Here is a 15,234-nt window from a genome sequence, read left to right as displayed (position 1 = left end):
AATATGATAAATTCCCCTTCAGGCTTTGTTTTTTGAAGCGTTTGATGCAGCGCTGTAATGTATTCATTTTTTTTAAATAATATGTAAATATTATTGTGGCTTAGTGCCAAATCAGTTCTGTTTACTATTTTACGTTTCTACCAGCCCAACCTGTACCCCACTGTGGGGCTTCAGACCCCCGGTGAGATCGTAGACGCCAACTTTGGCCAGCAGCCATTTGTCTTCGACATTGAGGACTACATGAGCGAATGGCGGGCCAAGATCCACGGCATGATCGCTCGCTTTCCCATAGGCGAGCGGCTGGGGGAGTGGCAGGCCGTCCTACAGAAGTAAGATTCAGCTCCAACACCTTCTCACACACACACACACACACACACACACACACACCATAATACTTTATCTCAAAGCCATAAAAATGACAGCAGCAATGTTGTGCAGGATGGTGGTAGAAAAAATATTGGAAAAATACCAGTAGCATATCTACAGTGGAGGAGGACCAGTGGATAAAAACATATTGTAATATTTCCTTTCAAGAGAGCTCGTCTCTCTGGAGCCATTAGCACTTTTAATGATATCATGTAATATTTCCCCTCAGCTGAGTTCATATTTAACAGGAAGTACCCAGAAAGATGTTTTCTTCTTGAAAACAAAATAAAATGTTTCTTATTCTGACAATGAATAACGAATCAGCCCACTAAGTTTTGTGTGTGCATATCTTATTTCTTTAACCATAGAGCTCCACTGTTATTCTAAAACTGTTAAATACACACCACGGAGCCACACTGATATCACTGAATATTTCTTTGGCATGTCATCCTACGTACATTCTCCTTCTTCTGCAAAAAAAAATCCCACTAGAGAAACAATCTCTAAAACACTTTTTTCCCCTGTTTTATTGATATTTGTTAAAAGCAATGCTGGCCGGCGGTTTCATTATATTTCTAAACCTGTATGAAACAGTGAAAATACTACATGTGTGTATAAATATTTATCTTGACTCTGGACAGATGTTTTCAAGCTGTATGCCACAGTCACAAAGTTCTAAAGACACCTAAACCATTCTGTCCATATTCACATTGCCTTTCTTGGTGTAAACGTCGTACAGATGAAATATTTCTAATTTGATATTTTCAGAGAAAGATAAATGTGATATAAAAATCTTAAAGTTAGTGAGGAGGAATCAGAAGGAAGATTTTTTTTATTTTGTATTATATACCTTGTTTTTTCCTAGTATGGTTTCCAGCTACTTGGTGCACCATGGGTACTGTGCCACTGCAACAGCCTTTGCCAGAGCTACAGAGACCATGATACAAGAGGACCAGACATCTATAAAGAACAGACAGAGTGAGTGCACACAGCAGTGTGTGCTCAAAGGGAATCATTAGATTTTTCTCTATTATATTAGAGGGTGTGGGGTGTTACTTGTCTCTGTTGATGTATTGGCCTCTTTCAAATGTTTGTTTTGAAAGCTTGAATTCTCCAGATGTTGAGTATATTGTAAAAACCATTCTGCTTTTCATCTAATAGGAATACAGAAGCTAGTGCTGGCAGGGCGGGTTGGTGAGGCCATAGAAGCAACTCAGCAGCTTTATCCCGGTCTGTTAGAACGCAACCCCAATCTACTATTCATGTTGAAGTAAGTCTGCTGTATAGGGTGGGTTCAAAGGCAAGCATGAATTTGCCGCCACAGCTATTATGGACATAAAATCTGCTTGATATTTAAATGGCTTATTGTCCGGTGAATACCAGTAACACTGATTAAACTGGCCTCTAGGTGTCGCCAGTTTGTGGAGATGGTGAACGGTACAGACAGTGAGGTTCGCTGCTTGACAATTCGCTCCCCAAAGTCCCAGGACAGTTACCCCGGCTCACCGTGCCTCAGCCCCCACCACGGAGCCAGCAACACACACCTGCACACCGGAGGTACATCACACAAACAGGACTGGCTTTCCCTCTACCTTTAAGTTTATTTATAGGTCTTTGTTTCCTCTCCTACTTTACTCACTACCAGGTTCAGACAGCCCCACCTGTAGTAACGGGGTGACTCCCCCGAACAAGTCAAAGAGCCACAGCAGCAGCGGCAGCATCAAATACCCCAGCGCATCCTCCTCTGCCTCTTCCTCCTCCTCCTCCTCCCCTTCATCCATCAACTACTCTGAGTCCAATTCCTCCGATTCCACCAAGAGCCAGCCGCACAGTGCCAACAGCACCCAGGAAACCAGGTGAGAAGCCCTGACAGCTTGTTTTACAGCTGATACGTGTAGACCTGGAGTCTGTACTGTGGTGCAAGTTGAGCATGCCTAGGATATCTTTCCCTCATCTCATTTCACTTACCCTAACTTTTGGAATCCAGCTAAGTGGTTATCAACTCGATAATTCAGGGATACCAAATCTAGCTGCAAGTCTACTTACATGCAAGTCAAAGTCAAACACTTTAAGTGCTTTGACTTGAAAAACATGATATTAATTTAAGCACATTTAAATCCAAGAAAGGAAGGAGGCAAGAATGTGCGTTTATAGCCTCATCAGTATCACGGCTCTGTCATTAGGAAACAGGAAGATTGGACTGTAATTACAGCTGTGTATTCCATTAAATTAACTTGTTGCTGGGGCACCCAACAGCTTGCTTGTTAAGGCTGTCATTACACCTTAAAAAACTTAATGTGCTATTTAAATGAACAGTGGCTTGTAAAGCACTATCAGTCTTATTCTTTCAGCTACAACCCTTTAAACGGTCTGAGAGCAAGTACAGAACAAATATAAAAGCATAATTCAAACCATTAGGTAAGCTTACTTGCAAATGTTATATAAGGTCAACAAGTAAAAGGCTTAGCCGCCCTGTTTGATGACTGCAGCGCTTGCAGGAAAATTAAATCGCTTGCAGCCAGGAGGAGGAAAAATGGCTAAGAATCTATATTTCTTATTAATGTTCATCAGAGAAACACAGACATTAGAAAATCTCTAGAAAGTATAGACTATGTGCATAACATTGTCTGGGGGATCATCTTGGAATGGTGATGTTATTTTCTAGAGATTAACTGGTCAGTATGCACTTGTTTAGAGTTGTTGTTCTTGAATGTAACCTAATCTGAAGCGGGTTAGGTGTGCAGCTGGATTAAAAATGGCAATGATAAGAAGTGAACCAACCCAAACCCAAGGTTAAACCAAAACATTGAGGTGATGCAGGTTGTATTATGTTTGCTGACAGTTGTTCGTTCAGTGATGGCAGGGGATGTTTCCCTTCATTATTTAATTTTAGGCATAAATATAAGAGATAGATAACATAAGCTAATAAAGGTGTTAATGGGTGCAGAATATTTGTTCAGATGCTCCAAATGCGGTGTTTGGCACGGGGGGGGTGTTAGTAAAGATCGCATGTTTTCTAAATAGTTCATTATTGTGATACTACCCAGGCCTAAAATGTTCCTTAATATTGTCTTTTACACTCTGTGTGTGTGTGTGTGTGTGTGTGTGTGTGAGAGCAGTGACAGTGAGATGGAGATCGAAGCAGAGCACTACACCAACGGCGTTGTTGAGGGCTCCTCGGCGCGGATCATGAACGGAACATACAAACATGAAGAAATCCTTCAGCCAGACGACAACAGCATTGGCAATGGAGTCACAGGTACACGAAGAATACACACGTGCACTCAGTCACACTCCTGAAAATGTCTTGGTCTTTATACTGCTTCTAGCCTTTATATTTCCTCTTGCTTTAGACTTGATCCACCTTTCTTTAGGATGTTTTTACAGTGCGTTTGTGTGTGTTTCTCCACCAGATGAGGTTTGTAGTCACAGCAGACAGCTTTGTGGTGGGAACCAAGCAGCCACAGAGAGGATGATCCAGTTTGGACGGGAGCTGCAGGCGCTCAACGAACAGCTGTGTCAGGAGTACGGCAAGAATACCACACACAAGAAAATGTTACAGGTACACACACATTCCACTGCACATGGGCTCGAGCTCAACAAACAGCTACAATGCCAAAAAACAGATGTGATGCAAGGAGTGGGCTGAGGAGATTTGTTTCTGCTGGCACCAGTTAAAGTCCTGGTTATAGTATTCTGTGCACGCTGCAGAAATTGGACGGACTTATGATTTATAATGTGCTGTTGTAAAACAGATAAAGTCAAAGTTATTTCTGACAAGCAGTAGTTTCCAATGTACAGGAAGATCCTAAATCAGTCTTTATTTGCAGGGCACTTCATCTTTACAGTTTAAAGTGTTTTACAGGTGACTGACAAGAATTTAAGGAAACACAAATAAAAATGGTGAAAAAGTAAATAAAAAACATTTAATTAAAAAGACCAGAGTAAACCATTTATCTCTGGATTTTTTTTGATATGTGAAACTTCTTCAGGTTTTTTTTTTTTTTTTTTGAGTTTTAAAACAAACATTTTTCCAGTATCATTTGATCATTTTGTATTGATATTATCATACATACCCCTCTTTTTAAAACTTCAAAAGAGGGTTATGCATGTATTGAAATGATGTGCTGGGACACTGTTTTGGCATTCTCATTTTTGTCCACCAGGGGGCAGAAATGTAGGCCTATATACCATTAAATACCCACTTGCATACTCAGCAGGCAACATTATCATGTCATCACCCTCATTAAAGTAAGAATACTTAGAATAGCATTATTAGTTGTTTGTATTATTTATATTATGATCACTCATTAGGTTATCCACGTTTTAGTGTTTGTGGACTGGTGAATATTGGAAACAAAAAATGAAAAGAGCCTGGTTAGGATAGATTAAGGCGCTTGTTCTCTTTTTGTCTAACTCTAAGTGTTATAGTAGTTTTCTGTCGGTATAATAGGATAAAGACATGACAGGAAAGACTATGAAATGAGTAAACGCAGGACAGTAGCTCTTATGACTTGTCTTCATAATTTATACTGGCCAAACAGTTGTGTCTCGTTAGCTGGTGCCCAGAATGTTAATGAATACTTTGTAGCTTTAGGGCTATTAAGGAAATCCAAAGCTGGAGAGTGTTCTGCACTGCAGGGATTCAGCTGTGTTGTATTCACAAAGGATCTGTGTGTGTGTTTGTGTGTGTGCGTCTCTCGCTGTGTCTCTGTGTAGGATGCATTCAGCCTGCTAGCGTACTCAGATCCCTGGAACTGCCCCGTGGGCCAGCAGTTAGACCCTACGCAGAGAGAGTCACTCTGCTCTGCCCTCAACAGCGCCATACTGGGTAAAGAGCAAAGCACAAACATATTCTGTGGGTTCCGCTCATACATACAAAACTGTGCAAAGAAAAGACAAATATGACTTTCTGTCTTCTTCACCTTAACGATGATAATATCAGAGCTCTGAAGGGGCCAGTGCTGGTATTTAGACCCCTAAGTAAATTGCCCCGACAACATAGTAAACTATTCATTCTCTCTTGAAAATGTACGAATATGCCTCCAAGTTCTAACATTTGACAAGCTTTAAACTGTACACTTTTAAGCTTTCCTACTTTGGAGAAATACAAGAATGTTTTTATATTTAATACATTTTATAAAGTAGGTTTTCTTTTATTCAACAAATAATATGTTTAGCTCCTGCAGAATTACTTTTAATGTTTGATTTACATGATGGAGAAGACTTTTACACAGTACCGTATGTGCTCAAACTTTTTAAGAGAATGCCTTCATTCTGGTTTTGCCTTTGATTAAAAGCCAAAAATGTTTACCTCTAAATCAAGGAAAGCAGCAACAGATGGTATTATAAAGTCTCGTGGCCATCTAATTAATTTGATGTTACAAAGATTGCTTTTTGTCTTTTTCTTTTTTCTTTTTTACAAGAATTAAATCAACACACACAGTGATTTTTGCTAGATGACATTGTTTTGTTGCAGCAGTTCCATATGCAACTCCAACAAGATCAACAGAATAAGGATTTTCAGTTGAATATAAGAATAGAAATCCAAAAAAAATGTCCTTTGTCTTTATAGAATATTGTTATCAAACACCATTCAAAGCCAAGAACAGAGGTTTATGGCTAGAAACCTTTCAATAGACAGATTGCAGTATGGCAAGATTTTCAGGGTTTGCTTGACATCTTGAATACACATAAAGTGGAAGCGAGCACTGTTTTTATTAAAGATAAATGAAAAGGGTTAAAGAAAGTTGTTTTTAAAAATTATAAAAGATATTATGCTAAAACATTAGCATGTTAGCTAAATGAGTAAATGTAAACAAACCAGATTGTGTGGTGGTTCCTATCTTTAACAGAGCTCAGCATTTATACAAGCATTCAGTGAATCAAAAGGACATGTGGTTAAGAAAGTCAGCACTTAATTCCCTTAATGTTCACGTATTAGAACAGTGTGTATCGCTTGTACCAAGGTTATTATGCTCAAAGCTAGGTGTAAAAAAACATTTTAATTAACTAAATTAAAAAATAGAAATTAGACTTTTGAAAAAATAAATAAATAAATAAATAAAACTAACTGAAATGATATTTTGAACCTGGAAAACGAACTAAAATGAAATGAAAATATAGAAGAAATACCCTGAAACACCTTCAGAAAGTTCTGTTTTTATTGTAATACCTGTACAGATTTTCCTTTAAAACTAAAACTAACACTGAAACTAATAGAAACTAAACTAAACAAACAATAAAAACTAACCCACAACAAGAAAATTCACTCTGGAAACAAACTGAAATAAAACCAAAAATAAAAACCAACTTGAAAGGGGTAAACTATAATAACTTTGTTATGTTCACATATTCTGCTTTTTATTTCCTTGCTTTTAGCCATAGGTAGCAAATTTACTAAAAAACAAATAAAAAATCAATCAATCCTGACATTATTAATATTTTCACTGGATTTTCCCCCAAGGCATACAAAGGTTCATATTAATATGAATATTGAGCTGTCATTTTCTGCCACCAGTAAGAAATGTTGCCTTTCACAAACAGCTGTAATATCTGTTAAAAATGAGATGAGATGATCAGTGCAAACCTAAACTATCTCAAGCCAAGCAGAAAGGAGCAAGAATATTTGATTACTTTCTTTGTGATTCTTTGTGTTTTTCTTCATCAGAGTCTCAAAATCTGCCTAAACAGCCTCCGCTGATGCTAGCGCTCGGTCAGGCCACGGAGTGTGTTCAGCTCATGGCCCGAGTCCGGTCTGGTTCCTGCTCCTTCGCCAGAGTAGACAACTTTTTGCACTAGCCCAGGTCCAGGTGTGTAAATTCATATTTAGGAGTAATCATCCTTATGTGAGGTGGACATTGTAAATAAGCTTAGCCTATAAATCCTGTAATTATCTGAGGTCTGAAACGGGGCACTGAATGTGACTCATAGTAAGGTTTGCATGGTGACTGGCATGTTTGTCTTAAAGGTATGGATGGAGGACAACCTTCATCTCCATCTGTTATTGTCTTTAATTACAGCTAATGTGCACACATGCCTCAAATGGGGGGGGAAAAAAAGGATAAAATGCTCTCCCGCTGTATTTCTATCAATCATGCTACATTCATTTCATTACCCCACATCTCTCCCACAGGTTATTGTTAAGTAGCACTGAGAGAAGACATGTCCAGCAGGTAGTTGTCATGGCAACGGAGGAAGAAGCGTTGGTGCATTTGGCTGTCCATCAGACCGAGCCAGCAGCACAGGCAAGAGAGGCAGAGGAGAGAGAGAGAAAAGAAAGGTTCCTTTTTATTTAGTATTATAAAATAAATAAATGTGTGACACTATTTAAAGATAATTATTATTCTGTTCATCTAGCCTTTTTTTTCTTTTGTTTTTTAGTTCTTTTGTGTCAGTTTGTTGTGCTCATCCTGGAACAAAGAAATTGTAAACCTCCTTCTGATTCTTCCCTTCTGTTTTAACGGGTGGATTTCTTCTCCCTGCTGTCAGTATTGATGTTCTTGTTTACCATATCACAGACCACAATACCCAAAAGCTGGTTTCCACAGTCATCGTGACGCCTATAGGCCTTTTTTTTTTCTCAATTAGACACGGCGGATCTTGAAATACAAAAGGGTTCAAACTCGTCATGAAAATTATTCCAGAAAGTCAAAGAAAATCAAAATTCACTGGACAAAGCTTCCAAGTCATACTCTAATATGTCTGTGCGAGCTAGCAATTTTTTACCCAAAGAATAGGAGACTTCCTTAAAACTTTACCCATGTAAAAGAAAAAAAACATAATTGAAGGTCCTCTGTAGCTGCGAACGCTGCCGGGAGAGAGGGTGATGACAAGAGACTACAGTGGAATATTGGAGGTGTTGGAGCCTTGATTTTACCGTAACAACCACAACGTCGACCAATCAGCGATGTGGTTGCAGGTGGCAGAGCTCGGCAAGAGCTGCACCGAAAACATCCGCCTTCAGGACCAAGTCTTACACTATTTTAATGGCCACCTTGATGCAAGTATTGAGGAAGTCAGTATCAAACTCAGCTTAACAAGCGCTGTGTGTGTGTGTGTGTGTGTGTGTGTGTGTGTGTGTGTGTGTGTGTGTGTGTGTGTGTGTGTGTGTGTGTGTGTGTGTGTGTGTGTGTGTGTGTGTGTGTGTGTGTGTGTGTTCAGGGCACTCCCCCTGAGATTTAATTACTGCTGCCCTTTTTTCCTTCGCCATCCTCCACAGCCTGACCTGCTGTGTGCATGTGCTGTTGCAAACACTGTTTCAGAAAAAAAGGAAAACCATCTTCCGAACACACGTGTAGTTTTTTAGGGAGCACTGTGTGATCTTTCGTTTTGATTTTAAAGATTGTGAAAACCAGTTCTGGTTGTTGGGAAAGTTTCTCTCTTTTTGCCTTACACAGAGCCCTTTAGGTTTGTAAAACAAATTAGTCCCAGAGTTCTTTTCAATATGTACAATAACATGATGGTAAAACAGTCATTTTACCCTTCAGGCTAGCTGCTGGCCACAATGAGATTTACATGCAAGTAAAGACAGTGCTCAGGTCCGCTACTTCCTGTTTTGGTGTCAGGTTATACCTGCCAACAGTCCTGTTTTTACAATATTTCCCTCATACTTAAAGCTGCATAATAAGTTTGCTTTTTTTGTCCGAGTATTCTTAGCTGTCTCTCAATTACTATCTACATGCAGTCCACATACTACACATATTATCAGCCAAAACAGATTCAAGGCGTGTCTTTGCAACAGCTCCCTGCAGAGGCAGGATTCCTGTGTTAGCTGTTGCTCCTTTAATGCTTTACCCGTCAACAAAGACGAGAGCACCACTTTAAAACACGCTTAAAGAATAACAACCAGGATGTGTGTGACAGGTAAATGCAGTCAATATTAGTGCAGTAGTACAAACACTGCAGATTGAAATAGAACATTAGGGTAAGAAGTTTCGTAGGGCAGCAAGCCATGATCCGAGGTAGACGGTGGTAGATGTCATACAGTGCATGACATCAACAAATCTCTGGGTGTTCGAGACCAAAATGCTGGCAGGTATGAGTCAGATCAGTACGAACAGAAGTACAAAATACCGCTTCCAGACACTTCTCACTTGGCTTGATATTCAAAGTAATTAAGAAGATATTACGACTTTAAATTACTCAGTTTTACACGGTCAGTTCACAGTTTTCATGTCAGCTTCGGCACCCTTAGACCTTTTTCCACAGCAGAGACTCTGGGTTATTATGAGATAAACACAGATATAATTTGTAAGAAAACAAATGAAACCACTCAGACAAGGCTCCATTTTTATGTGTAATAGAACTGAGCCATCATTAAAACTTGGTCCAAAAGTAACTTTTCTCATGACAACTTAAAATATCTGCTTGGACGAAAAAGGCCTGTTAGGCTTCACTAATATCATCAAGTAAGTTTTGGTTAGTGCTTTAGCTAGTTTTTTACTAACTAGCTGTACCTCACCACCTACATGTTAGAGAAGCCATCTTTATTTTGTCTGCTAAGGACTTTGTTTGAAACTACGCAGCTAAAACACAAACTAATTCACTAACTGGTGGCTGACAAGGTTGATTCTTTTGAATCAGCCAATCATTTTGCTGCTCCTCAACACACTGTACAGTAACTAGCCTTTGTTTTAGCAAGACCACATGCTACCTGGCTACATTGCTAGCGGGCTCAGCTGCTTTTAAGCTCACATAGCCGAATAGTACAAAACGTTATTTCTAAAATATTTCTTAAATGTTTGCAAAAACAAAAAAGACCAAAAAGCCACTGTGTTCCTTTCTGTAACACACATGAGCTAACGTGTTAGCAGGCCTGGTTGAAGTTCAGTCGTTTATGCTTTAATGGCTCTTTTTTGGCTTCATTTTTATTTTACAGGAGCCACACTTGAGTTAGAATATATTTGGAGGTAACACTGATATTTTTTCCGTTCTTTAGTATTTGGAAAAGCTAAAATGGAAATCTTGAAGGGATTTCACAGGAACTATTAAACATGTGGATTCAAAGCTTTTTGTTTTCATCAACTCAACTTTCTCAGGTTGATACTGTTTCTACACAACAAAAATGGCAGCCAGTCACAATAGAATAAAACATTAATTGAGTAACTAACCCGTTAATTACTTTCACAATGTTAGCTCTGTAAAGTTGGCTCACGCTGCAGCATTATTCACTTCATTTTTCCCGTGTGTCGGAAGCATTAAGTTTAACTACCACCCCAGTCACATGTGTTTCATTATTTGGTTTTAATGATAAACATGTTTTCCTCTGTAAACATATGAAATGATTTCTTTTCTACAAAGTGGACGGATAATGTGTGACTGACGAAACGTTGTCTCTGTCTGCTTTGTCGTGACCTGGCGAGCGGCGTGCTGATCCACCCTGAAGTGTGTATTTCTATTCATAAGAGATTTTCCGTCTAGGTTATGTGGTCATATCTTTTTAGCTGGTGTTTTGTTTTTGTTTTTCTAAACACCTTCTGCTAATGTAGGATTTATTCTAATAACTACACATACAGACACACCCACAGCATCTGCCTCTGCAGCTGTACAGGACTTCTGTTACACACTATTGAAAGAGAAACCTCTGTTACACACCTGTAGGGGGGGAAAAAAAAATCTTGCTGCTGTCCTGTTGTTTTTGGACTTGGGCTGCATCTCAGCGGTGTTACCACACAGCTTTCCCCCATTATCCCCATTATCCAGCCACTGACATGCTCAGTGACCGTTAGAAGGAAAGGAGATGCGAGCAGTTGTAGAAACGAGCCCGAGGCCTCCGAGGCTTCCCGAGAGGCCGGAGAAACTGATTTAGGCGCCGCAGCTGTGCACAGTTGACTTCTATCATGATTTTGGTTTCAGATTTTCACTTTTGAGTTTTAGGAAAAAAATAAAAATGTTTTAAAAATGTGAAATGAGTTACCCTCTACTTAGCATGACTTGTAAAACCTTTAAAACAATATAAAAAAAAAGGAAAAATGATAATTACAAAAAAAACTATGTACTGGAACTATGTTAAAAAAAAGAAATGTTTTCTGTTTAATTTTGACAGAATTATTTTTATTAAAATACATCCATAAGCATATGATCGGTGTCCCGTTTTTATTTGGTGTAATTTCTTTTTTTCTCAGGATTTGAGTTCGTTTGTGAGTGAGAGGCAATGACAGCTGTAAACACTTGTACAAAACATTAATGTTAGTAGAGTATAATCTAAAAATTTAGACACATCTGCTTATTTCACTATTGTTATCTTATAAATAATAAACTCACCAAATACTTCATTAGTTAAACCTATTCAACTGCACTTTATAGCACTTTAATCAACCAACCCAATGGCTTCTTTGTGTCTTCCTACAGCAAAGGTAGGAGAGGGGCTGGTTGTATTAAGAGATTTGATTGGGCAATCCAGTGTCAGCATGAAAATGAACCAATGGACTGCTGTCAGGGGCTCTTCAGACTGGCTCATTGGCCCAAAAGTGCATCGGCCTACGGGGGAAAATCCCCGGTACGCCAGATTATCAGTCCAGGCCTGACCTCAGTGCATTTAGGCATGTAGGCATAGTCATGCCTTGTTAATGGCTGTAAACAATGTATGCTAAAAAGCATCTATGGACTCACAACATGTGGACTGCTAAGCAGATGAGCTACAGAAGCAGAAGAATTTTCATGGTCTCACCCAAACTGAAGCCAGAAGATTGGTAAAAATGTTGTGATGAGTCTCAGGTTTAACATTGAGATGGTGGGGTCATAAACACAAAAGTGTGTACCCATCTGTTTTCAGCCTGATGGTGTAATGCTATGGGGGATATTTTCTTGCCATATTTTGAGCTCCTTAATACTAACTGAGCATTTCTAAATGCCAGCCTACCTGCCACTGTGACTGCAGGGTCTTCATTTTGTTTTTCAGTCTGGCCTCTTTGACTTGTGATTAGAGCAACTACCTCTTCTAAGCAGTGTCGGCTTCAGCTACTTCAGGCTCTGAAGCAATGACCATTGCACAGCTCAAAGAGTAAGAGTCTTGTTTATCTCCCGGTGTAGATAATTTGACTTCATCTATTTCATTGCACTGGTAAGGTCAGCTTATTATCTTCCTGATTATGTGAATATATGCTGTGATCTTTACATAGAGCTACATCGCCCTCTCCTGGTTCTGCTCACAGTTGGACACCATAAAGCGCGCACCATGCTTGACTTTCAGTCTCAGTGTTTTACACTAAAACTCACTAAATGCATTTCTTTGGTTTTAGGTTTCCATATTTAATGAAGAGCACTGCAGAGGATGGATTCATTCAAATGGGGTGCAAGTCAGACTACAACACCTCTCATGAAACTCTTCAAACTATGTTACCATGAATTTGTTTAGACTCATCTGGAGTTTGTTTTTTTGATCAAGTCATTTATAGCCTTTCACATTCTTTGGCTCTCATTATAATGACTTGGATTCGTATAACGCCTTTCAGGAAACCAAAGGTGAAGGAGGTTGGACAGGTACTGAGGTGCCCGGGCATTGAGGGATTTATAAGTCAGATGATGATGTTAATGATGTGTGACTTGACCAGGAGCCAATGGAGATTTATGAGGGTGGGGGTGATATGTTGCCAGAGAGTGTGTTAGAAGCCTGGCAGCTGAGTTGTGGACATACTGGAGCCTGTCCAGGGCTTTGCTGGGGATCCCAAACAGGACCCCACTGCAGTAATCCAGCTGTGTGGTAACAAAGGCATGGATGAGGGGCTCTGCTATGGAGTCAGTGAGCAATGACCGAAATTAAGAGATGTTCATTAAGTGCAAAAAAAAAACACTGCTTTAGTGACAGATTTGAGCCTGGGATTAAAGTGTGGAGTCTAGATCGAAACCCAAGTTGCGAAATTCTGGGGATGGTGAGATGGTGCAACAGTCTTTCAAAGTAGGGCCCTGAGGGCCACAGCCAAGAGCTCTGTTTTATTACTGTTGATCTTGAGTAGGTTAGATGACCTATATGTTTTAACTTAATGCAGAAAGTTGACAAGTGATTGGGGAGGAAACTAGGTGGAGGGTTTTGTACTGATATAAAGTTGTGTGTTGTCAGCATAAGAATCATCAATGGATCAGAAGGGTTCCAAGAACAGGGCCTTGAGGCACATTGTGGCTAACTCTCAGTGCTGTGGTGTGTTCTGAAACCAGACTGAAATGGTTCATATGTCCACCTTATGGTTGGACATATGTTGATTGAGTTGGGTGGCTGCTTTCCAAGATTTTGCTAAAGAACAAAGGTTGGAGATCAGTCAGTAATTTTTAAGGTCATCAGGGTCCAGACCTGGCTTCTTGAGGATGGGAGTGACTGAGGCACTTTTAATGTTGGAAGGCACCAATCCTGCTTCCAGGAAAGAGTTGATGTCAACTATAAGGGAGCATAGAGCAGGTAGACTCAGTGGTGTCTGCACTGGGTCCAAAGTACAGGTGGAGGGAATATCATAATACTGCCAAAACGTCTTCTCTGTGTACCATAATATATATAAATGTATGATTAAAGATTAAGTGGTTCCAAATAAGCAGTAAATATTCAAGATATTCCACCATGTCACTGTATTTAAGGAGAATATCTCTGATTGCACGGAGAAATATTTTTTGCTTTGAAATAGCCCCTGTGTTTGGAGAAAAACTTCAGCCTTGACATTATTCAAAGTTATGGCTCAGTAATATCTACTGTACCTCATTTTCCTTTATGTGTAAAAATATGTGAGTTAGACGATGGATTTCATAAACTTCTGGTCATTCCCTATAAAGTGCCGAAGCTCTAGGATAAGATGGTCCAGTGGTTCAAAGAAACTCTTAGAAGGCAATACTGAGTTCCTCTGCCTTCAGCTACCATATGGTTCATGATTGAAGGGATTTCACAGGATCTCATGATTTCTATTTTAAACTTGGAAAACATAATTTTAAGCTAGTAAACATTAAAGACCTTGAATATATGTTCCCTCTGGATGACTACTTGGTTTCCTATCATACAAACCAGCATTTATGGCAAATATGTGGTGGTACAAGCAGTCTGCAGATATTTTTTTTTATAATTGGGTCACATTGTTTTACAGTCTTTGAACAGCAGAGGGCAGGAGAAGGCTGGGAATGCTTTATGCATAATCAGATCAGCACATATTTTACTCAGTTCATGCAGTAGCCCTTTTAAATGAAAACAAAGACAGTTGCAGGTAAGGTGTTTGATTTTATGTTCTCCTGTGGAAGATATTTTTCATAATCACAAGAGGCATACGTTTTAACCCAGACTACCTACAGTATGCGTCATAGCTGGCTTAAAGCACCAAAAACAAAGAAAGAAACAACAACATATAAAAAGGTAAGTGTAGTGCTCATTAATGCTCATCAATATGGTCAAAATAATCATTATATGGAGTAAAAATGTCACTTAGATTCCTGAGGGGTGAAACACACCTGATGTGTTGTTCCAGCGTGACTAAATGTTTTTTTGTAACGAGCCAGTCTGTGTACTCTGAAGCTGGAGAGCCAGTGAAACAGGGTTGGGTCTCAAAATATTCAACTAAGCTTTAAAACCAACCAAACTTTTAACTTTTTTCTATCAGTATTTCATCTCTTCTCACCACATGTTGATTTAGATGATTGTGCATTGAGGCTTTTAAATCTACAAGAATTGAATACAAATAAAAAAAATTTCAGTAGCTGTTAGGTCAAGGCTGGTTAAGGAGTGGGTGCATTTGGTTCTCTCTTGTAAAGAGTAGTGTCCTTGCAGCAGAACAGAATAGAAATATGTAAAGAAGTGTAAATTTTGTTTTGGTACACTTCACCTTTCTAACCCCACTGATCTGTTTCGCTGCAGGTTTTATGTGCAAAAAAAATTGTTTGAAATCTGTATAAAGTGAT

The 15,234-nt window shown here is 39.2% G+C and overlaps 1 protein-coding gene across 1 annotated transcript in view; it reads left to right on the top strand.

The window, feature by feature from the left end:
- ranbp10 (RAN binding protein 10) overlaps window positions 1-11,446 on the top strand; it is a 43,483-nt gene extending 32,037 nt beyond the window's left edge. The window contains exons 6-15 of the mRNA XM_004564610.5: window positions 145-329; window positions 1,232-1,344; window positions 1,528-1,636; window positions 1,775-1,923; window positions 2,012-2,222; window positions 3,486-3,625; window positions 3,780-3,928; window positions 5,086-5,197; window positions 7,037-7,178; window positions 7,502-11,446. Of these exons, the coding sequence (XP_004564667.1) occupies window positions 145-329; window positions 1,232-1,344; window positions 1,528-1,636; window positions 1,775-1,923; window positions 2,012-2,222; window positions 3,486-3,625; window positions 3,780-3,928; window positions 5,086-5,197; window positions 7,037-7,167 (1,299 nt within the window). The 3' untranslated portion in view covers window positions 7,168-7,178; window positions 7,502-11,446. The remainder of the gene's footprint in view (window positions 1-144; window positions 330-1,231; window positions 1,345-1,527; window positions 1,637-1,774; window positions 1,924-2,011; window positions 2,223-3,485; window positions 3,626-3,779; window positions 3,929-5,085; window positions 5,198-7,036; window positions 7,179-7,501) is intronic.
- The last annotated feature ends 3,788 nt before the right edge of the window (window positions 11,447-15,234 follow it).

This window comes from Maylandia zebra, linkage group LG7 (assembly GCF_041146795.1).
Source record: "Maylandia zebra isolate NMK-2024a linkage group LG7, Mzebra_GT3a, whole genome shotgun sequence".
NCBI classification, from domain to species: domain Eukaryota; kingdom Metazoa; phylum Chordata; class Actinopteri; order Cichliformes; family Cichlidae; genus Maylandia; species Maylandia zebra.
This window is presented reverse-complemented; position numbering and strand designations above follow the sequence as displayed.